The following is a 24,618-nucleotide window of genomic DNA, read 5'->3' as shown; positions in this document are numbered from 1 at the left end:
GCTTGCAGCAAGAGCAACTGGAAATTGTCCTGCAGTTGCCTCTGGTACTGATGCTGACAGCTCAGGAAGGGACTGGGGAGGAAAGGGATCCATCGGGCATGGGAACCCTCTGACTCCTTTTCCAGGGGGAAGACACCACCGTGTCCTGCTAACAGGAGGAAAATAATCTCACTTTATCCTGGTGCCCTTCCCTAGTGTCCAGGCCCAAAGCTATGTTCATTCTCCTCTGCTCCCTGTCCTGACCTGCTGTTAGCACACATTTAATCTGCTAAATTATTTACAGCAGACGCAGTGGCTTGGGAAACCACAGCTAATGACAATGTCTTTCATGCTGAAGTACCCTGGACCTTGCCCTGACCCCGCTGAGCTCTTGGCTGGCACCTCACTGCATGCCTGGGCCCCACTGTTGTTCCCAGCCACTACCAGAAGTTTCAGAGAGAGATGGAAGAGCTTTGCATACTGGTAAAAGATGAGAATTTGCTGGTGCCTGCCATCTCCTCTCCTTCAGATAGGAGGGATGTGGACACTGAGGATCTCTGCTGTGGGGTCTTCCCATTCCTGATGACACTATCTGGCCTGGGTACCTGCAAACATGGGCACATATGGGCAGTGACAGGCAAGAGTTATACCCTGTGCTGGTGACATTGGTGGAGCTTCTTCTTTCAGCACCTTCTGGGAAGCAAACAATGATCTTATTTAATTATCACAGCCCTTTGGAGCTGTGGTGGAGAAAAGAAATCAGCATTCGCATGTGGAGCATCGACTCCTTTGCTCCTTTTCCCATAGCTGCAGTGACAGGAGGTGGCTGTATCCCAACCCGTTCCTCCCCTCCCAGGACCCTGGAAGCTGGGGACACATTGCTGGTGGGCAGCAGGAAGCTTGCACCAAATATTTTGACAAGGGGTACTTAGGAGCAGCTCAGACAAAATCCTTCCTGGAGCAGAGGCCAGTGTGAACAGAGAACTGGTGTGTGTTCCCTCCAGTCCCCAGAGCAGTCACAGTCTCCATCCATGGCCACCATCCCCCAGCCAAGGTTTGTCTTCTCAGCCCTAGGCATCCCTAATTCCTGGCACTGCAGAGTGAGGGTTGTGGGAAGCTGTTTAGACTGGACTTGGGATTCTTGAATTACAGAACTGTTTTTGTCATGTTGGGCAGGATAAACAAATCTCAGGAGAGCAGGAAGAGGCTGTGCTGCCATCCACCCAGGAGGTGGGATGTTGGTACTGCATGCAGCATTCGGTATTTGTGCTAGGCAAGGATGGGGAGGATTTTCCAGGAAGCTGCCAAACCCTAAATTCCTTTTTCCTTTTCTCCTCCAGCCCAGCAGCTGGAGCCAGGCTCCCTCTTGATCCTGTCCCATGATCTTATTCCCAGTCCAGCTGCAGGACAGGATGCACAGGGAGCCTCTGGGCTCATTTCATGTGGAGATCCAAAGCTCATTCACTGAGAGGGTTCTTGCATCTTAAACAGCCTCTCTCAAACACACGCGAGCCCTGGCTCTGGCTTGTTGCTGGCAACTCTGGAACTCTGCCCTACTCCGTGCCCTTGTGCCACATGGCCGCTCCTGCCATGATTCCACCATGAGCTCTCTACAGCACTCAAGATGGCACGAGCTCATCAGTCACTGGGGTCAAGTTGGGGCCACATCCCTTGGGTACTAGCGGTACCAGGATGTAGGAATGGGATACTGCATGCACTGGCCACCTCCTGGGCATGCTCCTTCCACAAGCAGCATAGGCAAGTCCAGGGCAGAGCTGCTGATGCTGTTGTCCTGAGTTGTGGCTACTCATAAATGCTCTGTGAGGCTCTGCTGGCCCCACCACTGCGTGCTCCTTGCTGTCCCCAACTCCCCCTGGGGAAGAGGGGAGCCACAAGGATGGGAGAGGGGATATTTTTATTGTTTCTGACACCGGCTGCCCCAGATTATCATGTTTTACATAGCGAGACAAGGAAGCATCACTCTGCTATGCTGCAGCTGGGCTGGCTGCCCAGCCCAGTGAGGAGGAGGAGAGGAGCAGCGGGGCGCGGGTGCGAGCGTACAAGTGTGTGCATACGTGGACCACGGGGCACGGATTCATTCAGCCCTTTCTGCTGTGGCATGCAGCCTGCAGCCCACTGAACGGGGCAGAAAGGTCGCCTGCTGCCTGAAAATGTGTTTGTTTTTCTAGTCTGGCTCCTAATTCGATTAGGAGTAATTGCATCTGGGAGTGTGGTGGGGTTTTTGGGTGGGTTTTTCTTGGCTTTGTCCTTAAAGAGCCAGGATAGTAATTTGCATACTATTACCCAGAATGCCTTTTCAGCTCACAGTTGGGCCAAGACCCAAAATCTGGACGCATGGCAGCGGCGCAGTTCATCCATTGAATTTTCCCAGCCATGCACAAACAGCACAACGTGGGAAGGCAGTGGTTGGAGAGCCTGCATGCCTTGTGAAATAAAGCTGAATTTCAAAGAGCAAAGCATACCTGCAAGCTTATTGATGCTACTTTTCTGTGGCTCTCAGGAACTGGGAGGATGATGTCTGGCTGTGAATCACCCCAGGACCACTGCACCTACCCAGTCCCCAGTGCTGCAGGCACACGGGGGAAAAAACCCCTCCATAGGTAATGAACCCAACAGCTCTGGGGTGCATCTCCTGATTCTGGAATATCAACGGTCATTTACATTTATTAGCTCCACCCTTGCTGTAGGTTTGGTCCATGCTAATGTAGTCCTGCCCTCAAGCACTGGCTGGGCACAGCCTTGGGGTTGCCTTGTGGGGACTATCCCCAAGGGGCAGGAGCACATCGGGAGGGAGAGAGGGTTGAATAGAAGGGGTGGATGCTGTTCCCTGCCAACTGGCCCTGGTGCCAGGGAATAATTGCAGTCATGTTTAACTTGTTGCTCCTGAAATAGCCTAAGTTTACATCACCACAGAGAAGGATTGGAAGAGTTCAGAGAGGAAAAAAATCCATCAAAAGGGCTTTTTAAAAAATAATTTAGAAAAAAAAGCTCTGCATCACAGATCGCTGGACATAAAGCAAGGAACTATCTGCACACGCTGACCTCGAGCCTGTGCTTCTCCAGCAGCATCCAGCCAGGAGCATCAGCCTGACCAGAGGCACCCTGGTCTGAGTGCCACATCTTCACCACTGGCTGTCAGAGTCAACCAAACTTCTGTTCTCCCAAGCTGGCATGTCATCTGTGCCCTCCTGCAATTTTTTTCCACCCAACCAAGCCATGGAAACAGGCAGGGACACACCAGTCCATGGGACTGCCTTCCTGCACTGTTTAGCCAGCGCCCATCATGGGATACTCATGCCTGCCACGGTGGAGCCAGAGATGCATGACGTTGAGAGGTCACGACCATCTTATTTTGCTTCTTTATTTTGGATAGGTGAGATAGAAAAAATATTTTAAAAATAACAACAAAAAATAGGCTCAAACTTGCAGTACAACCCTCTGGTTGCAGCTGGAGCCCAGCTGGGAGGAAAAAGACAAAATTCTAAGTCAAAAAAAAGGGAGGCTCTGATTATTTATTAGTGGCTGATGTTTGATTGCTTGCTAATCAGTCCAGAGAACACTCAGGCTCTCCTGGCCTCCCCGCTCACATGTGGTTCCTGTTGCTTTGCCGCTTTCCCCCTCCCTCTCTCTGGTTTTGCTTTGTTTGTTTTTCTGTTAATTTGGTTGTTTTTTCCATGTCATTTTCCGTCAAACCGCATGTTTTTTCCTCTTTGTCTCGCCAGCCAGTGCAATGACAGACATGGAGGAAGCAGACCAGCCTGGGACTGCTTGTACTCTGACAGTCCCTTTCCCACATCCATGGCCTGGGAGGCAGCAATGCCCATGGGGCTGGCACCAGGCTACAAGACCCCAGGCCACCACTGCAACGTGGAAGACAACTCCACTGCCTGCATCCCAATCTGTGCCCCTGCTGCTGAAGAGGATTCTGCTGTATTTCCTCTCCCATGCTTGCACTCCATCCCGTCAGGCAACAGCCTTTTTTGGCAGCAGGCCAAATGATGAGGGTCAGATGCATGTCCACCAGGGCTTGGGCATCCCCAAAGCAGGACAGAGGGGCAAAGGGGAAGAGGTGCTGGGTCAGGATGGAGATAAGCAGGTTAGAAAGGGGTGGAGGGATGGGAGCACAAGGAAGGCTCCTGCCCTGGCTGCCTCCCTCCCACCCTCCCTTCTTTGCACACAAGGCCTCCCCGCTCTCATGTGCACTCTCCGGCTTCTGGCAGCCTTTCCGACGCGCGTTTCCACTCCTCTCTGGCCCATTAGCAGTATTTTTATAACATTCTGTAACGCACAGCGCCGTGTGCCAAACCTCAAGAGTGCATTATTTCCCAACCTCTTTGTTATATCCACCCCCAGGCCCTCCGGCTGCGCATTTCCAAATGCAGAGCTGTGGCTTGTGGGGGCAGCCAGGAGCCCGGCACCACAATCCTGTTACCCAGAGCCTTGTGCTCCCTCCTGCCCTGCTCCTGGTGCTCAGCCTGGGCTCAGGCCAGGGATGCCTGGTGTGTAAAAAGACCTGGACCTATCTCCTGCTTTTGGCCACACACGGGCATCTGCTGTGGTCAGGCTGCAGGGCAGGTGATGACTGAAGATAAACACCTGGTTGTTCTCCTGTGTTCACCTCACGGTCAGCTGCCTAAAGAAAGGGGCAGACCAACAAGTGACTGCTCAGAGTGCTTTGGAAGACGTTTCCCCTGGGGAAGTGCCAGCTTCCCCCAGGCCAGTTTGTGCTGAGGAGGATGCATGCCTTGTAGTTGGCTGATCTGGGACCTTTAGCAATAGACAAACCTGGGGATCCCTTCTCCCCATCCCTGAATGCACACTGTCCCACTACATGTGCACCAGTGCTTCCATTTCTGCAGTGAGTGAGACAGCCCAGCGACCCCCAGCCTCTGCAGGGTGCTGCTGGGCTCCCAGCCACATCCCCCATGATGTGCACTTGTATGTCAAACCCATTTCAGGGACCAGATGAGCTACCCGTGCTTTCCCACCCCACTGCTGAAGCACATTTATAAATCACCTCCACACATTTGTGCCTGCACTATTATGTAGCATGCTGATCCCTTCAGCATGAAATCTCCATCCCAGATATCCTCTTGTCCCCCCTTAGCCACTGGCATAGCCAACCAAAGCCTCCTGGTCCATATGGGCCAGAGCCATTACAGATAACACCAGAGAGAGTGGCCCAAGTGCAGTCCAAACATGGTGCCAAAGTTTCCCCATCCCTTCCAGGAGCTCCCCCTTTCAGCACAATCTGATCTCCTGTAGCCATTTCCTAAACTGTGTTCCAATTCTCATACTAATCCACATTTTCTCTGGTTTAACTCATAATTTCCCATGTGGTACCATAGCAAATACTTCACTGAAGTCAAGACAGCTTACACTGACCACATTTCTGGGCTTAGAAAACCGGTTCCCTTATCAAAGAGAGCTATCAGGTTAATCTGCTATGATATATCCCTGGCAAGCCCCCCTTGTATTTTTTTCCTATTTTCCATTTGTGTCCAAGTCTTTAATTGCTCCCTCTTCCAAGTGCACCATGTGGCCCCCACTGTGCTGTGGGGTCAGGCTGTCTGATGAGGACTTTTCCTTCGCTCAGGCACAGGAGACATGTTGCACTGGGTACCACCACTGGCCTCTCAGCTGCTAATGAGCCTTGCTAATGAACAGATGTCCTCACATGGGGATGAGGTGCTCCCCAGGCTTTCAGTGCATTGTGGTCTTTGAAGGTGCCTCCACAACAGAGGATAACCTCCAGGTTTTACGCTCCCTCCTCTCCCTTAGCCTGTGCTGCCCTTGCTCTCAGCATCGCTGCTCTGACCCGCCAGGGTTCATTTAGTATTGGGCTCTGCCGAGCTTACTTTTAATCTCCCCTGAAACCTGTCTGCAGAACCAACTCTGCTCTTTTCTCCTCGTTTGCTCTCTATTTATATGGCTCACCCCCCTTTTCATTTCCTCTGCAAGGTCTTGCTCAGCTTGACTCCTGGCAGGTCTCCCTTCATCCCTGTGCTCGCTGACCCCCACAACACAGCTTGCTTTGCTAATTGACACCCTTTCATGGTCCTCAACCCTTCTCTGCTCCCTCTGCACATCCTTCCTCTGGTGTTGTATACTCAGGAGCACCCCTGCCTCACCTAGGGAGCACATTCCAGGTACCATCATTTATTTAATGAGATCCCCAGCACTTCTCCACATGCAGCCCCAGCCCCTCACTCTTGCTGCAGTCATCTTTCTTGTTGCCCCAGCAAAAGAGAAAAATGCAGGCACAGGCCTGTTTTCATTTAATTTCCCATGCAACTGAAACTAAACGAGTCCAAGATCCTTCAAATCCCAGGTCTGGGGCTCCCAATGCACTCAGCTGCAGCAGCAATGCTACCATAGGGCCATGCTACAAACCTCCCACAAGTCACCCATCCCTATCTACATGCCCAAGGCCATCTCTATTCCCTGCAGGTATGCTCCCAAATGCACTTCTTTGCATGAATCCTCACACTTCCACGGAATCAATAATTTCCAGCAGAGCCAGGATATTTAGGATGGTGTGCAGGAGGCAGGGGCTAGGGGTGCAGAGCTGGGAAGAGAAACCTCACAGAGAACGTTAAATTAAAATCCAGACAGTTAAACTAATTACCACTAAAAGTGTCTCACCTGATTAGTTCCTTGCATAGCTAATTGTGCTAACAATGCCAGAAACTTGTTTATTTATTTGCCACCTTCTTTCTGGGGCTGGTTGCCCCAGCAGTGTCCAACTGGGCTTCTCAGCTGCCCAGTGCGCAGGGGGCTATGGCTCTTCAGGAAATGGGAACACACAGTAATAGGGAACAGCAGGATTTGGGCTCTAACGCTAAGCAATTCCCACGGGTCCCTGAGGGGATTGACAGGGATTACTATTAGCGAGGTGCTTAGCAGATGGAAGAGCCATTGCAAAATCACAGCGATGCCACAGCTGCAGAGGCGGTGGCTGGAGGCTGTGGAAGTCTCCCCACTCCCCTTGTTTCCTGCAGGCCGGGGCTGCAGCTCTCTGTGCACTGGCACAGCCTGGGACCTCTCCCTAGATGGGATCTGATCAGCACATGCCCAAGCAGAGGAATTACACAACCTCCTTGTGCTGCTGCCTGCACTGGACCCAGCTCCTGTCTTTTCTGGCTCTGAACTAGCTGTGAACACTTCCTGACCACAAAGCAGTTAAAAACCCCTGACTCATTTGTTAGGCAGTGGCACTGGCCTTTTCATCTGCCATGCTCCAACCTCTACACCTGCTCGCTGGTGTAAATAAGCCCTGCCCTGTTCTGATTGCTTCCCCTTTTCTGCTTCTCACATCGCCTTCCAGCTCCTTCCAGCATCCCTCCTCCTAGGGCCAGACACCAGGATCCATCCCACATGACCTCAAATAAGTTGGACACTGTAGACCATCTATAAAACTCGAATCTCTAGGTGCAGCTAACCCCTCATGCTTTATTTTCAGGGCTTACACAGACCCTCTTGTGACCCTCTGTCCCTGGAGCATGGCCTAGGATGGAAACACCACCCTGGCTCTGATGCCAGGTGCAAAAGGTGAGATAAGAAGTAGAGAAAGACTCTGCCGTGTCTTCCAAACCTGGGAACATACAGCCACCTACATAACACATCCCTGGATGGCAGGGTTCCCAGCTGGTGCATCACAGTTACTATCCCACAGCCAAATATGCCAGCTTGTGTTCCCAGACACCCACGGCTGCCAGTTGCGCACGCCGTGCAAAACACACAGTTGCTATCAGCTGTACAAACACAGCAGCCCTCAAAACACACAGCTGCTATCAGCTCTCAGCATCATGCGAAATACAGCACAACTCTTATCTTCCCCGCTGAGGCCTGGGAATCAGTGCATCCCATGCCGGAGATAGCGCAAAATGCTGGGGAATGTGCAGCTGTCCTCCAGCACACCCGTGCATCCAGGATCCTGCAACACCTTTTGGCTGCTCCTCTGAAACAACCACACTGCAGTAATCCCAGCCAGGGTTTCTCCTTGCTGGTTGCAATCCTCTCTGATAGCTTTTTCACCTGCAGAGATGGTTGTTGTGGCACATCTCTTCTCAAATTATTCCTGAGGCATTATTTAATCTACTGGCTTTGATTCCTGGGGCAGAGTGGCTGATTTCAGCTTGGATTAGTATGTCATGAGGACCTCATATGGCAGTGTGCAGTGGACAAACTTATGTATGGAAAGTAGAGGGGCTGGCATGGCAGGAGGGGGGCTGTGGGGAGTCAGTATGGCAGCAGAGACTGTCCCCCTCAATGTGACATGCTGGGGTACTCACTTCCCACTCTCAGGTAGGTCTGGTATTTGAGGTGCCAGGAGGAGCCCTCATAGCAGGAGTACTGGCCACTCTGCGACAGGTCAACATTCTTCAGGATCAGGTAGGACCCGTTCAGGTGGGACTCGTCGATGTCGGTGCCATTGGCTGTCCAGGTCACGGCTGCATCCCAGTCCATGGAGCCACACTTCATGGTCACATCTGCACCTACCCGCTCATACTGGATGTGGCTGTCTGTGGGAAGGAAAAGGTGAAAAACAGGTTAGCTCAGAGCCCCTCAGCACAGTTGCCTTGGAAATAAGACCTTACCTTCCCATCTGGGAATTAAAGAGGAGGACTGGGGAGTGGACTACTGGTGCCCAGGGAAGCCCAAGTTCTATTCCTCTCTCCAGCCATTATTTACTTTAGACTAGAGTGGACCACTTGACAAATAGCAGAGGATCACGGACCACCTCCATCCACAGGATGGCTTCCTCTCACCTTTGCTATGGTGAACATGTGTCAGGACTGCACATAATATGCCTCATCAGCCGAACACCCCACAGCACAGCCCGACAAAAAAGACATTGCCAGTCGTGTGTCTAGGGGACTTGTTGCAGGACACAAACCAAACACATGGATCAGAAACTCCCAGCAGAGAGATGACACAGCCCCAGGACGTGTCACCAGCAAACTCCACATATTTACTAGTGCAGATGGGAAGCAGGTAATTCTCCTTGCAAATCCCTATCCAGTACACCAGGCAGGAGGATTGTAATCTAACTGCTGTGCTGTGGAAAGGCACAGCTGCTTGGTGCACACAGTGCTGTTTGTCTCCCTGTCTGGGTTTTCTTTTCTTTCCACAATAACATGATGCTTACTGAGCTGTTTGATGTAGCAGCTCACGAGTGGGGCAGCACAGCTCATTGGGCACCAGCTGCCTAATTGAATTTTCTCAGGTTTCTGTACAGGAGCTAGAGCTGACATTCATTAATGATCCTTAGCAACTGAATATTTCCCATGTTGCTACACTTGGCTGTGCTGAGCTGCATGTGGCAAGGATAAAACCATGTGAGTGTGTGTGCATGACATAGGGTGAAGCAGGACAGGAGGATGAATGGGGATGAGGCTCCTTCAAGGCTTCATCAAGCCTTTGTGCACAGACAAGTGTGGCTCAGTTCTCAAAATTCTTCTGAGCTTCAAAATCACATTTGACAAGGGGCCTTCTAAGGAAACTAAGGAACCCTGACGCATGGGAGAAGTCCTTGCAAAGATTTATAGCCGCGAAAGTCATGACATCAAAGGTGAAAACAAGCTGTCAAATGTAGCAGAAGAAGATGTCAGTGTTGAAGTCTGATGGAGATCTGAGCTGGATCAGATGCTCCCAACATCCTTGTAACTCACAGGAAAAAGGGATCAGGGCAGAGAGAAGATGGAGCGCTGCAGAGCTGTCAGGGCAGCCAAAGCACAGCTGGGTTCCAAAGTGCTGCAGGAGGACATCATGGTACAGATCACCAGGCAGTAACCCTGTGTTGATTAACGCAGAGTGGAATGCATGCAGCCTTCTTTCCCTTACACACTCATGGTTTCAAATGTGCCACAGCCTCCACGGAAACCCACCTTGGAGTCATCACACTCCCTCCTTTAAAACATCAGCTCAGTGGTGACCGAGAACTCAAACCCAACATGGAAAGTACTGTAACTCAAAAGCCATGAACAAACTTGCTCCCATGCTGTTATGAGCACAGCATCAGTGAAAGCAGGGCAAAGGAAAGAAACAAGAACAGCTAAGGCTGGAAACAGATCCCATGTGAAGATGGTTTAGTAGACTCAAACCCTTCATCCATAAAAGGAGATAGCCAAGCAAAGGTATGACAGACACCTTAGCAATGACGAGTGACACGACGAGGACAAATAGAGAAGGACTGCTTGCTCTTTCTCCTAATAAAATAAAGGGGAGCAAAACAAGAAGTAGAAAGTGGTCCTTTTTTTTTCCACAAATTGTGATTAAATTACAGAAATCTATAACTATCAGATGCTGTTGATGTCAACATTGGAGGGGGGAACAGTGGGTAAATGAATTCATAGCAGAAGATGACCTAAAAAACTGAGCTGCCCAGTGAGCCTTGGCAGATTGCAAACAGCTGATGGTGGAAATAGATGGAAGAAACACCTCCAAGGCTTCTCCTCTCTTTTCTCCCTCTCCAGACATCAGCTCCTGGGTCCCACCTGATAGGTGGGACCACATGGATATGATCCAGCCATTCCTTGTGCCTAAGCCCATGTCCTGATCCCATCTGCAAAGCTGGCTCTGGAGGTGTGCCTGGCAGGTCTCAGCCATCCTGCAGATGGTCTGTCAGGACACCTGCTTCTGACAGGAATAGAGAAACTTTGGGTATGTTATCCCTGCTGGGAAAGGGGGATGCTAAGGACAAGGGAAAAACTGGTTTGTTGTGAGTAAGTTGCTGGCAGCGTGCCTCAGGACCATTTCTGACACTAGCAAGAATGGAGACCTTTGGAAAATTGTGCTGACCAGAAAAATGTATTTCAAGGGTCTTGAAAAAGCTGCGAGAGTGTACTGACAGGCAGAAAGAGGGAAGAACATCTAAGATGAAGCATCTGTGTGAGGAGGGGTAGCTGGAACATGACCAGATTCACAGACAGATAGGCAGAAGTGGAAGAAGACAGTGTATAGATGAATGTGTATAACCACAGACAGATGGACAACTGGCTGGATGGGCACAGATGGAATGGAGAAAAGGAGGCATGGAAGGAAAGTGAATGTGAGTGGTGTTGGGTGAATGATTGCCTACTTGAATGTCTCTGGATGTGGATGGATGGTTGGATAATGAACAGATGGACAGACAGATGACTAGGCACATACGTGGATAGACAAATACAGATATCAGAGTTTCAGTAAGAATTCAAGCATCTTACTCAAGTTCTCTAATTTCTTCTATTGCATAAGGTAAAGAGGTTTTCCTGTTGGCTCACACGACCATTGACTATCCTGTCCTTACACTTGGAATTCTGCTTACCAGAGGCATTGGAGCTCTGATACCCACCATTGCACCACCCACCAGCCTTGCATGGAGAAAGGCTTAGTGCAGTGATGGATCCACAGACCTGCCACCCTTGCCTGGCTCCTGCCTGCCTGGTGCCTATTTCCAGAGAAGGACTGAGATGGGGGGAAAGCTCTGGGATGCTCAGCTCTGCCTCTCAGGACCATCGCTGAGAGCTTGTCTGTAGCTAGTGGCTGAATGATTAAATTGGGAAGGAAAATAGTCACCTCGAGTTACTTCCTTAAACAAAGTACAAACACACTGGCATTCATCCAGAAGGGCTGAGGGAGCCATTCCTGGAAGACAGGTCTTTGAAAGCAATGCTCCTTTCCAAGGCAACAATTTAAGGTTCCTGATGAAGGAGAAACACAAAGCACAGCTTCAGAGGAGGCATTTCTTCCAGCAGGTTTTGCTGAGGATCTTACTGAAGCAGAGACAAGTCCTCATGACATCTTTTGTCCCATGCCAGGTCTGGGAGTCCCACCCAACCACAGTGACGTGCAGATGTGTGGCAGCCCTTTGGGAAGGGGTGCCATGGGGACAGCTCCCCTGGAATGCTGGAGAAGCCTGTCTTTCACTGAGAACAGCAGGTCTGCTGTAGGATGGGATGAACAGGGGTGACCAGAGCTCTACCGGGACCCTCCACTTCCTGCAGGCTAGGAATGTACCCAGAGCTCTGCAGCTCCCTTGAACAGGGAGGGAAAGGAGGTTTGTCTGCACTCTTAGTCACCGTGTCAGTGGTAACCCATGGGATCAATGATCACGATGGTGCCTGTCCTGCAGGACCAACCCTTTTGGATGAGTATCAACTAGTGACAGGAGTATCCTGGTGGAAGATTTGAGCTGGACATGTAGGATTATTTATTCTCTTGGAGGATAACACAGCACTGGGACAGGTACCCACAGAGAGGGGGGATCCTCATCCATGGTGTTTGTCAGGGTTCTGTTGACAAAGCCATGGCTTATCTGACCTTCTGCTGAGGACAGAGCTCTTCCAAGTGGGGCACTGGACTAGACACTTCCAGAGATTCATTCCCAGCAACGTGGATATGATCGTTGGCTAGAACTGACACTTCACGATGCTGCCCTGTCCTGCCCCTACACGACCCTTCTTCTCCAAAGCATGCTGCCTTTTGGGTCAAGTGACAACACGAGGTTGTGATGTCATCACAGAGGGGCTGCACCCCAACCAGAAACATGCCTCTCTTCTCAGCATCCAAGCCCACTAAGGGCTACATCCTCTGCCTGGCATAACACACATGACAGGCACAGCACACCTTATGACATGAAGTGCCAGATTTAGCAAGGAGCCATGGTGATGCATAATGGGAGAAATTACAGCTTTACCCACATCTCCACAAAATTGCAGTGGAGGGAAGATGGGAATAAGCATACAGAGCTTCTAGTAATGAACCTGAGGCAACTTGGTAAAATGAGCTGTGAGCTGCTTTGCTGCACTATCAGTGATGAGTGGCAGTTTGATAGGTCCTGCAACTGCAAGAGAGACCAACAGGACAGCAGGCAGCAGTCCAGTAGAGAGGTGTGGAGGGAAAATGAGACAAAGCAGCTGAGACATGGGGCCCCATGGTAACATATTCTATGCTTCCCAAACCCATCCAGCTGGAAATCAAATAGAAACCTCATCCTCATTTTTCTCCTTTGTGAAATCTTGACCCACATTGAAACTGGAAGGTCAATAGCACAAGGAAATCCTGCAAGAAGGTGAGGACAGCCCTGGCATGCACTGTGCTAGGAAGGAGCAGAACTCCTCTTGGGACGTTCCATCTCCACTCCTTTGCTCTAGCTGAGCCTCCAACCCAGCCAGCATGGACAGCTGCCAGGCATGACAGGAATGCTGCTGGGCACTGGCATGTGTGGAGCCACAAATTTGGCACTGGGGTCTATGCCCATATGCCTGAGGGGTCACTGGAACAGTGAGCAGAGGAAGTGGAGAGGATGGTTTACATTCCTGGAAGCAGTGCTCACCACAGCCCTTTAATGGGAGTCTTTCAGGCAGGGCCTGTGGCAAGACAACATCCAGCAGACATACACAGGGCCAAAACCATCCTTGCTGTCACAGTGATTTGCAGGCAGACTGGGACAAATATTCCCTCTGAGCACTCTGACAATACGAACTGCAGGGTTGTGGCTGATGTAAGGAGAGAATGAGCAAAAGAAAGACACTGCAGCATGTCTGGGGAGAGGGAAGGGCACTCTGCAGGTTCCACAGCCTCTAGTTCTGCCTGTCTTGCAGATGGTGGAACCAACACAGTGAGAAAGGCCAGGTCCTCACTTTCTCTGATAGCACATGGAGCACTTCTGCAGTGGGACAGAGCATTACATGCATTTCTTTGGACAGAGGGCTTCACAGCATCTCACTGGCCTTCATATGTCCCTCCCACAGCTGAGAAACCAGCCACAAATAATTGTCTCAGCAGCTAATTAGCTGTCTGTGTACAGAATAAATTATACATTTAATATTTACACAGTGCCAGGGCTATGCCAAGAGCTTTCCAGGCATATAAACCAGAAGGGTCTTTCATTCCTCAGCTTCCCATGATAAATGAGACAAATCAGCCCACAAGAGATGAGCATGGAGCCCAAGAGGATGGAGAGGGCAAGAGGACAGAGAGGTGGCCCGACAAGCCTCTGTGGGAGGATATTCCCGGCCTTCTCCAGCCATGGGACAGGGTAGTGGCACAAGCCTGTGGCCTCTCCCTTGCTTCAGGACCCATGCCCACTGGCCTGAGCAGCACCAACTGTGTCCAAGGAATGCCAGTGGCTCCACTCCCTTATGCAGCCTGACAGTCCCTGAGGTCTGCCCTTCTTGAGATGAAGCAGCCCCTGGTCATGGAGAGGGCTTCCTGACACCAGCTTCCCAAAGCACACCCCACTCTTGATCTCACATCTATTCCCTGTGATGCCACTTGGTCTTTGCACAGCTTTTCTTGCCAGCAGAAATCTTCCTTCAAGGAGAAGAAATTTCATGCTTAAGGAGGCATTTCTTCCACAAGTGATTTAAAACTGGATATATCTTTGAAAGGAAACAAGCATAATTAAGTGTCATCGATGTAGCCAAAGATATGGACTGCTCCAAGTTAATTTTGTCCATTAATGAAGAGTTGCAGAAAGCAGGGACCACATTTGTTTGTTCTACTTTGGTAAATCCCTGGTGTCAGCAGCTTTACTCTTGACAAGAAAAAATAATTAGAAAGAAACTTTAATTAAGAGATAACAGATGGGTGCTAAAGGACTTGTACTCAATCACACCACGATAGCCTGGAAGCAGACCTTGGTTTACTTCAGGGGTATTGTGAAGGAGGGACTTGACCCCTCCAACATACTTGGATCCAGGGGAGGAAAACCTCTTCCCTCAGCCTGGTTGTGACCACAAAACACCCTCCTGTGGGTGTTGGCAAAGCCCTGATGCTCCTGCAGAAGTTCTGCTCCAGTTCTGAGCAGACTCATCTTTCACCTTCCTCTGAAGCTGCACCTCAAACCCAGCTGGGGATGTCCATCGTGGGGTGACAAGGGCCTTCATGGCCCTTCTACCTGCTCAGCTGCACAAGGCTGGTGCCTCACCCGTGATCCTTAATGTAACATCTTCAGAGGATGAAGGGACACTTTTGCCATCAAGTGTTCCATTGTCACAAAGGATAGTCCAACCCACGGGCTCCTTCCTGGACTTGATGGTCCAGCAGTGGGGAGATGTGATGCCTGCCCTACTATGAGCTCGACATGCCACAGCCCAGGCTGAGCTCCAGGTGACAGGAGCAGACAGGATGGCAGCACCATCAGGATGATGTCACTTGCATCACTTGTGCACAGGGACCAGCAAGGCTGTGCAGTGGCAGAGAATCAGCAGCCTCCTGGGGAGAAAACACAGTGCTAAACCCAGCAGGGAACCACAGAACAGAGACCCACTTCCGGAAGCAGAAGACATACAGTCTTGCAGCAAAGTGAGGGCCAAGTCCTTGCTGCAGCACTGGCTCAGCCCATTGGATGCAGCAGCTCACCATGTCCTTTGGGCTGCTGGCCAGTGGGGAGCCCTGGCTGGCAGAGACTGTGGGAGGATGGGGAATGCTGCCTTAGTAGACAAGTAACTGAAGTGTGATTTTTCTGCTTGTATCATATCATCAGACTGGCTGAATCAACTACTCTGGTCTGGTCTGAGCGGGATCTCACCAGGGCAGAATGCCCTCCCTGTGCCTTATTATGACTGTGTCTTGTCTTGGTACTGCTGCTCTTTCATCAGACCCACGCTGGGACAGAGCTTCTCTACCAGCTCTCTAGACCTGCCAAAACAGAACTCCACACTGGCAGTGCTCCTGGCTGCAAGCCAGAAGGGCTCTGTGTCAGAGGCAGCATTTTTTTCCTGCATGCCATCAAGCCCAGCTCTTGTTGGGAGTAGTAGGAGCTGCATAGCAATGTGGTGCCCCAAGCACAACTTAACCCTTGTCACAGGGGTCAAGCAAAACTGAGGACAGCAACCAAATCCATCCTGCATCTCTAAGAGAGTTTCCTTAGCCATGCATGGGCAGGAGACCACAAAGAAGCTGTCCTTTCCCATGGCTTCAGGGTAGGAGTGAGCTCTGCCCTACAGTGCTAGTGCTGGTGTGCACCCATGTGCAGTGGTCGCATACCTCTATTCTGGATCATGTTTTGTTGAGACAGCTGGGACCATGAGAAGATGCTGCTACTTCTGTTTGTCTGTCTTAGCAGCTCTACAGCAGAGAGCTCTATATTCTTTTGGTCTGGTGATCTTGGCTTTCTAGGTTTTTCCACAGGAGGCTTTGTACTTGCATCTCAGGAGGGGTCCTGAGTTCAGGTGTTGATCTATTTCCCAAAGTTCTTGGTAAGACCATCACTTGGATGTCTGTCCCAGTTCTTCTGTTCTCTGGGACTCCGAGTGCTCTCCTTGCTGCAACTGGCTGAGCTGTGACACTGTTTTCATCCAAAGACAAGGCTGGATGGGACCCTGCCCACTTGGCTTCCTTGTGGAGTCAGCTTGAGGTGATTCATCTTGAGGAAGTGCTGTTGCTTGGCAAAGCAGCATCTCCTCCAGTTCTCTGCAACTGCATCAGGTTGCCCAGCATGTGGGGTGGTATGGAGGGAAAGGTTTTGGAACACCAGAAGGAATAGCAGCTAAGGGGGAACAGCACACAGCAGGAAAATCCCACCAATATCCTCCAATCTGGGCTCACTTGAGCCTTCAACCTTTGCTGCCAAATGACCGTTGCTAGCACCGTGGGTGAATTAGAGACTTGTTTTTTGGTCCTGCTTTTTCATTCAGACAGGACAAATATCTCTAAGCCACAGAAGAGTGCTTAGATCAGGCTTTTCAATGCCATTTAGGGGGAAATCAATACAATTCAGAATTAGGTGCCCAAATCAGAGCCGTAAACACAAGAAAAGCTCATTGTGGTCCAGCAACAGCGTGAAGATGCCTGTATTTACCGAGGTTTGGGGGGGGGGTTGGGGCAGAGCTGGATAGAGACATCAGGGTGTCTCACTCTCCGCTGACCTCAACATGCCTTTGCAGCCCAGCGCACAGCGCACACCTCCCCATCCCTGTTTGCCAATGCCCACACACCCACCCTCATATAGCAGCCTAGTTCCACTCAAATACACTGGGGGCAACCACTATGTGCTCACATAACAACCCAGCTCCCGCTTCACCCCACTCAGGGCTGCAGATTAGCATCAGGCATTGTGCAGTGTTTTTTTATTAGCACAGAATTATGGAAGTCAGAGGCGTAAAAGACCTGTTGGGTCCCACTCAGTCCATCCTCCTTCTGCCAAGACAGTATTGGTCCCTGCAGCATATTTACTATTTCTCCAGTCTAATTTTACATACTGTACAATCTGTGCAGTGCCAAGTTACGATCCCTGTGTGAGAAGCAGAGCTCTCAATTTCCAGGCTCTTGGGTGTGTAAAATCACAACTGCGATGCTAAATTAACTTTTTTCCCCCTTGCATTTAATCATTTAATAGCTCTAAAATTCAGCCCCTCAGGCTCTTTCTGTCTGTTGGCTTGGGTTCTGCATGCTGTAGGCCAGTGGCTTTCGCTTACAGATGTAATGCTGACGCCCCTGGGTGGATCAGCAGCAGCTGGGCTTGAAGCTGGGGTAACTACAACTTAACACATGAACTTCTGTGCTTCAGGATGGAAAAACTCCTCTGCTTTTTTAAACACAAGTACAGGGGGTTCATCCACCTCCTTATAGCTCAGCTCCACAAGGAAGACGCACAGCGTGCATTGCACACAGGGACAGGACACAGAAGCATCACTGAAGCTGGACTGAGAAATTAAAACAGGGGTGCAGCCTGTAGCACCAAGACATGGGGGACAGGGCATTCCTTGGGGCTCCCAACAGAAGCACCACTACTTTTCTTGCCACCTATACATCCACTGAAGGTTATATCACAGGGCCTTTTTCTTCCCAAAAGAGGGATTTCTTCCCCCTACACCAACACCAAGATTTTCTTTGTGCACTTGACTACAGAATAGCAGAGGAAATGACCTGCTGCCAGGGCAGCACAGTGAAGAGGGTGGGAAGAATAGACCCCGATAAAATGGTAACCATTTTCCCAAGTTAGAGGGTTTTTTTGACCCAGTCACCATCACCCCTCCAAGTAACACCTGCATATCTGGAGTCTAGTGCTGATTTCAAAACAGTATTAAAAATAAGGCATTCATTGTCTCTCCCCTGTAGGGGCTATATTAAGGACTAAGGCAAGGCACGGGGATTTGCATTAGTAATAACAAGATACTACATTTGCATTTGATGCCTTTCACTCTAAGGATCCTCTGAGGATGACTTAAGGATCCTTAAGCAAAGCCAAGCCTGGAAAGGATCACCTGCACGTGCTAAGCCGTGTCACAGCCAGCAGAGCTGCAGCCCATCCATCACACAGAGCATCTGCTGGGGGGAAAGATGGGCACATATCAGACCCATGGCAGGCTGGCAAGCGTTACTTACACCAGAGACACAAAATAAATTGCTGAGTATAGCTAATGAAGCACTAGAGACCACACAATAGGACCCCAGGACAGAGCTCTTGGATCTTAAGCAGAGCTTAGAGACAGGCTCCAGCTCGGGGCTGAATGAGGCTGGGACTCCGATTAAGGGCTGGAAAGTGTATCTGAACAATGGATGTCATGACTGCAGGATTGTGGTGCCCAAATAGCTTCTGAGCTCCTCTTCTGAGGTCAGTATTATTCAGGAGCCCCATAAATCCTCAGACTATGTGACAATTTACAAATTACTCTGCAGTCAGAGAGCTATCAAAGGTGGCAGTGTCTTTTGGATTTGTCTCTGAGCAAGTAGGAGAGACAGGATTTTCTGCACACTACGTGCAAGATCCCAGAAGCAAGAAGTAGATCCATGACAGAGCAGGGGACTGAAAGTGCTCACTGCTTTGGGGCAGACAGAGCCTTTGCACAGCTTCTTGTGCAGATAATAGAATCATGGAATGGGTTGGAAGGGACCTCTGAAGATCATTAATCCAACAGATGGGGACATATCACAGAATAATAGACTAGATGCATCCTGTTCATCTATCTGCAAAGCACAATGCAGAAGCTCAGAGGAGATCACACCACCTCAGAAAACAGAAGCTTAAGACGAGGCGGGTGAGCCAGGAGCTTTCAGCAGGGTAGGTCCCATCCTCATCAGCATCACAGAGTGCTTTCAGAGGAGGGAGCATACAACTCCTTGAGGACTTGTTAACTGAGCCAGTTCCTGCCTGGCCCTGCCCCCTTGTTGGTGCCCTAAGCACCAATGTCCAGGACCCTTTCCAAAACCTATGAAGAAGATGCACTTTGTTAAGCAGATAAGCATTTCCAAAGCCACTCCCACTGGCTGGCTGGTGGCCTCACCATGCAGAGCCCTCATGGCTTCATCTTACAGAGCCCCAAAAAAACATGCCATAATTTCTGTTTGATATTTGAGGCCTCTCTGCTTCTAGAATTACATTCTCCTTCTCCTCCCCCCTCTCCTCCCCTTTGACACATCCTTTTTCTGCCTGTCTACCCGCTGCCATTCCTTTTCCATACCACTTTGGTTGCCATCCATCTGACTAAAGCAGAGAGCAGGGCTGCTTTTGGGAGCCCAGTTTACCTTTCAGAGTGTCTCCTAACTCCAATTTCTGATCCTGCCATGTCAGAGAATCTTCAGGTTGAACTACGTTTTTTTATTGCCTCTGTTGGGGACAATGAGCAAATGCTAGTTCAGGAGCAGGCATTCATTCTTAAACCAATTGCGCATTATTTCCTAAATTTCAGTGTTTAAAAGCTGTAAATGTCTTATTGCAAAACAACAGCTAAAAGGCCAGTTATGTTTCATTGACTGAAATACAAGTAAGTGTGCCCTGTTCTCTGGAGAGCTCTTGGGTTTGAAGCAGAAGATTTTAGGGAGGGAAATTTTCTGAAATAAGACTATTCAGAAGCTCACCATGTCCAGAGCTCCAGTCATCTGAAGGCTGTACTGAATTACAACTATTATTAACACAGGAGATAGTTGAAATCTGGAATTTCTGTAAAACGTTTTGAATTCAGGTTCTGAAGCATTTAAAGGACTTGAGAAAACATCTTTGGCTCCAAGTCAGCAAAGCACTTAGGCAAGGCCTTAACTTTGAGCATGTGTTTAAGTACCTTGCTGACTTGGGGCTTTTAACCCTAGTGAAAAGAAATCAAAGAGGAAAGAAAAGCCAAGGAAAAAAATTCTGGTGTACATAGAAATTTCCAGACAAGCCAAAGTAATAGAGGAATCTGCTCTGGAAAGTAAGAAAACAAAAAATATTAGTGACTTGCTTTAAAATTAAACACTAGAGGAAGCTTTCTGGAGGAGGGCAGAGAAAGACTCCCAGAACAAATGGAGTATTTCAGCGTAGCCTAACGGCAGCTTCACTCTCCTCCCTCTTTAGCATTCAGAAATTATTTCATGCTGAACAAAAACCCAAACCAAACCCAAAAACCTGCTTCCTCCTCCCATTTCCAGATGAAATGCAATGGGAGAGAGAAAAATCTTGGCTTCAGCAATGAAAAAAACATCTCTGAAATAAGTCGGCTGTGAGAGTCTCCATCAGGAAGAGGATAAGGGATGAGGGAGTGAAGGGTAGTAATGAGGAGGAGGAAATTGCCCAGAGGCAGAAGCCTGCAAACAACCTCATGCACTGCTTGTGAGGGGGAATACCAGAAAGTCTTTAAGGAGAGAAAATCAGAGCAAATCTATGCACACATGCACGGAAAGCAGCTATAAGCAGCAAGCTGCGCTTCCCCTACCTCCAGCTCGAGATTGTGAAGAGAAAAACTGTAGCACAGCAATAAGAGAATCCTCTGCAGCCCACCCAGGGAGAGCGGCTGCAGATGGTAACGGGAGAGCGGCCACGGGAGCGGGAATGGGCTAGAGGAGATTCCCCCTGCTGCTCCAGGATCCGCTGCCTGCAGCACCCCCGCAGCTCTGGTATGGCCAGGGCAGGTTCAGGGTGCCATAAAGTTGAAAGTACTGCTCTGCCTCCACCAGGGCAAAAGCTCAAATTTACAAATATCTTCTGTTAAAGAGGAAAGAAAACACCAAAACAGCCAAGTTCCTTCCTTCAGAAGGAAATCAAAGATTTTCATGTGCTTTAGGGTTTTTTTTGAAACGTCTGAACTGAGTTGTACAAAAGGCTTTGCAAAACATTTGTTTTTTTTAAGGGGAAGGGGGTGTCAATTCTAAGTTAAGAACTTAACAATTTCTGAAAAATACTAAAAAGACAAACGGCAATCTTTCCTTCCCCTACGCTTCATCTCTTTTTTATCTCCCCTGACAGAGAAATATGGTTTTGTAAAACATTTGGATGTTGATGGGACTCAATGTCCAACAGAAAACTGTTCTCCTGAGGATTCTCCCCATCAGTTTTGCCCAGGACAGATTGGCAGCCAGTGCTTTACTTACTGATGGAGATGCCTCTCATGGGAAGCACAGGATTCCAGCACAGGGGATGGAGGCAGTTCTTCCTCAGCACTCACACTATCACAGTGCCTGCAGGCCACTGCGGATGCCACCCTGTCATCCACTGCTTCATGCTGGCACCAGCAAGCTCCCATCACAAGGATCTGACAACCGACTGAGACAAATGAGGAAAGCATCATTCTCCCTGTCTTACACATGGAGAAGAAGTCCCCAAAGCAGATAAAATGACTGGCCTAGAAGAGCTGTTGTCATCAGAGCTAGGCTCTGGTTTTCCTCCTTCCCTGTGATCCTATGACACCTGGTACATTGACAACAGGGTTTGATCGGGCTCTTCTGGCCCTGCTGAAATACAAAACCACAAAGTTGAATTAACTTCAGTTGGTGCTTTTCTATCCACCTGGGACCCCTGTATGGCCCTCGGGATGCCAGCACTCAGGCACTGTAGGGATGGCTTGTGGGGCTGTGAAACGGCTGCTGCTGTGCACACCAGTGACTCCCCGGGAGGCACCAAAGCAAAAAGCTTTCCATAAATACTGGTTACACTAAAAAACTCCTCGTGGCTAAGCAAGTAAAGAAAAATGGTACAAACTCACTGGAGGAAGGAAAACACAATTAAATCACCCAACAGCCGGTATCCTCTAATCCCTTCTGCTACCAGGCTTCACTTGAAGGTCTCAGGCTGCTGATATGCGCTTCCCACCCCTCATCCAGCTGTGGCACTGCTTTTCCAGAATCCTAGCAAGGCGTCTGTGCACACGTGTTATGTGGGAAAGGAAGGCCCCCAGAGTCCCAGCTCGCAGCACACAGTCAGCCCAGCACACTGTGGGGCTATGGGCTGTGCAGGGACAAGCCTGGGAGCTGCTGCCCCATGCCACAGCATAAATTAAAGGCATTGAATGTTTTCAGGAGGGTTCAGTATTCACCAGGCTGGGTGACACGTCTGTAGCATCAGGTAACAGCATTAAAGGAGCTGTGAATGCTCATGGTGGCTCTTGCTGTGAGGTTCTTCATTCTGGAGCTGTGATTTAGGGCAGGATGAAGAATGCGGAGGGATTAAATCTGTCTACCTAAATCTTGAAGTTTTCCTTCTGGGTTTTCATCCCAAAGTCCTTCTCATAGATCAATAGAAGGATGCTCCGGCCCACCTCTCTGGAGCTGCCAGGAATAAAATTGCAAAAATATGGGGAAAGAAGTGCATCCTGGATACAAAAATCCATGGACTCAGAGAGCTCAGTGGAATAGACTTGCCCGATTACAGAGTGAGTGGGTTCACTGGCACAGAGGTAGGGTTGTCCACCGGGTATCTTGCTCAGATGGGGCAGGCACTTCCACTTTAAAGTCACTGACCCAACCCTGCAACCTGCTCCAAATTTCCTGTGAGATAAGGCACATCCCACTTAAACAGCACTTCTTAGTAGCCCTGAGGTGAACTGACCCTGCTGCCATGCAAAAGACATGGAGAGCACCTTTGATAAGGCTGAGTCAAGCTAAGGCAATGCCAATCACCAGAAAATAAATAAATAAATATTTTAAAAAGGAAAAATCAAGAAATTTAAAAACCCCTACCCTGCACAGACATACAGACAGGTGTTTCCTCTAAAATGACAGCTTCCAAAGTCCTGTGTTGCTACTATTCCCCCTGGGGTTTTCCTTTCTGTCTACCATGCTGCCAATGCACCAGCTAGGTAACTTTTGAAGAGCACCAACCAGCAGCATGGAAATAGCTGCAGTGATTATATTGCAACACTTCACTGCTTCTCTGAGCTGCAGCTCCCTCCTCCACTGTTGGAAGAACAATCAATGCTAATTAATTAAGGTCCAGAGCCTGCCAACCATGGTCACACCAACTTCAATGTTGCTTCCTGAATATTCAGGGCTCACACTTCATAAAAGCGAGGATCAGCCTCTAGCAGATTTGGTTGAAAACCAGGAGGAGTGGACAGGTATGTCTGTGTCAGAGCTGAGAGCTGGAGGAATCTGGGCTGGGGCAGACCCTGGTGAGCTGCAGCTGTAAATCAGCAGTGAGGCATCCTGCAAGCATCCCTAAAGGCTCTCCACCAACAGCAACCAGGGAGCTGGCACAGCTTTTGCACCCAGCCAAGGCTAAGAGGAGGGTGCTTGTGTGGGACCAGAGACAGAGCACAAGCACCCTCCAAAACCAAGGAGGAGCAAAGTCCTTTGTCTTAGTGCCCAAAGTGATGCGGAAAGAGGAAAGCAAGAGCTGCCTGGTAATGGACAAAGACTCAGAAGCTCCTTGAGAGCAAATGACACAGGGAAGAATCCCAGGAGAGTGAATGGACTTCACTGGAGCACCAGTGGGAACAGTATTGGAGCTCACTAGAAGGTGAGCCTCTGGCTGTGGTTCCTAATCCTGTCAGAGGATTTCTGTGATGCTCTAAGAGTGAGGAGGGACCAGTGGGAAATCCCACCTCCTGATCTGCCCCTCCACTATGCCACACTGAGGGACCCTCATACAAAGGAAAAACACAAGACCCTGTACTTCAAGTCTGCTGAGCACAGGAACTTGTGCCATGAATACGACCACCAGGCTCATGGCTTGCTGTATCCTATGTAATGCTACATTCCCTCCCAACAACAGGAGCTCCTGCAAGGCTAAGCAGCCTCCTCCTGCTGCTCAGCAACATCACTGCATTTTCATCACTTTGCGCCCAGCCTCTCCAATTGTCCCAGCAACTGGCACAGGTTGTGGCAGGTCTCCAGGCTCACAGTTATAGCCAGTCATGGAGGCTTCCCATGGGAAATCGCAGGAGAGGACTACACAGACAGACATTAGCTTCTGGATTTAATGCATTGTCACTCCTATGTGCCTCAGTTTCTCCCTTGCACAGCATTCAGTCAGCTGGAGCTACCACACCACAGCACAGCCAAGCCATTAACTCAGTGGAGTCCAACCTGCCACAGCTCGTGGTTTGGCTGGAGTCAGAGGCCCTCTGTGACTCATCCTGCAGAGTCTCAAGTTCATGGCTATGGATGGAGAATCCCATGGAAAGCACTCCAGGCTCAATTTACACTCCCTCTGGGAGTGGATTTGTACATAAACAATGCACATGATGAGTAGAGCTCAACCACCTGTTTGGCGAAGATCCTCACTTGGATGGATGGATGGATGGATGGATGGATGGATGGATGGATGGATGGATGGATGGATGGATATGGGGCTAATGCGGACAAGCTCCCAGCAGTGGAGCCCTGTGTGTACGCCCTGCACCACCCTGGTTTTCAGCTATTGTGAGCTTGCCTTCATGCCACTCACAACAGGATGAGGCCCTGATCCCACTTTGGAGCTCTGTTACATCTGTGAGGGAT

General features: G+C 49.7%; 1 protein-coding gene across 8 annotated transcripts in view; it reads right to left on the bottom strand.

The window, feature by feature from the left end:
• CNTFR (ciliary neurotrophic factor receptor) overlaps nt 1-24,618 on the bottom strand; it is a 201,516-nt gene that overhangs the window by 48,668 nt on the left and 128,230 nt on the right. For all 8 annotated transcript variants that reach the window (XM_072922750.1, XM_072922751.1, XM_041711103.2 and 5 more), the window contains one exon: nt 8,295-8,525. In XM_072922750.1, the coding sequence (XP_072778851.1) occupies nt 8,295-8,525 (231 nt within the window). The remainder of the gene's footprint in view (nt 1-8,294; nt 8,526-24,618) is intronic.

Source organism: Taeniopygia guttata, chromosome Z, assembly GCF_048771995.1.
Source record: "Taeniopygia guttata chromosome Z, bTaeGut7.mat, whole genome shotgun sequence".
NCBI lineage: Eukaryota > Metazoa > Chordata > Aves > Passeriformes > Estrildidae > Taeniopygia > Taeniopygia guttata.
The sequence above is the reverse complement of the archived record's forward strand: the minus strand, read 5'-3'. Positions and strand labels throughout refer to the sequence as shown.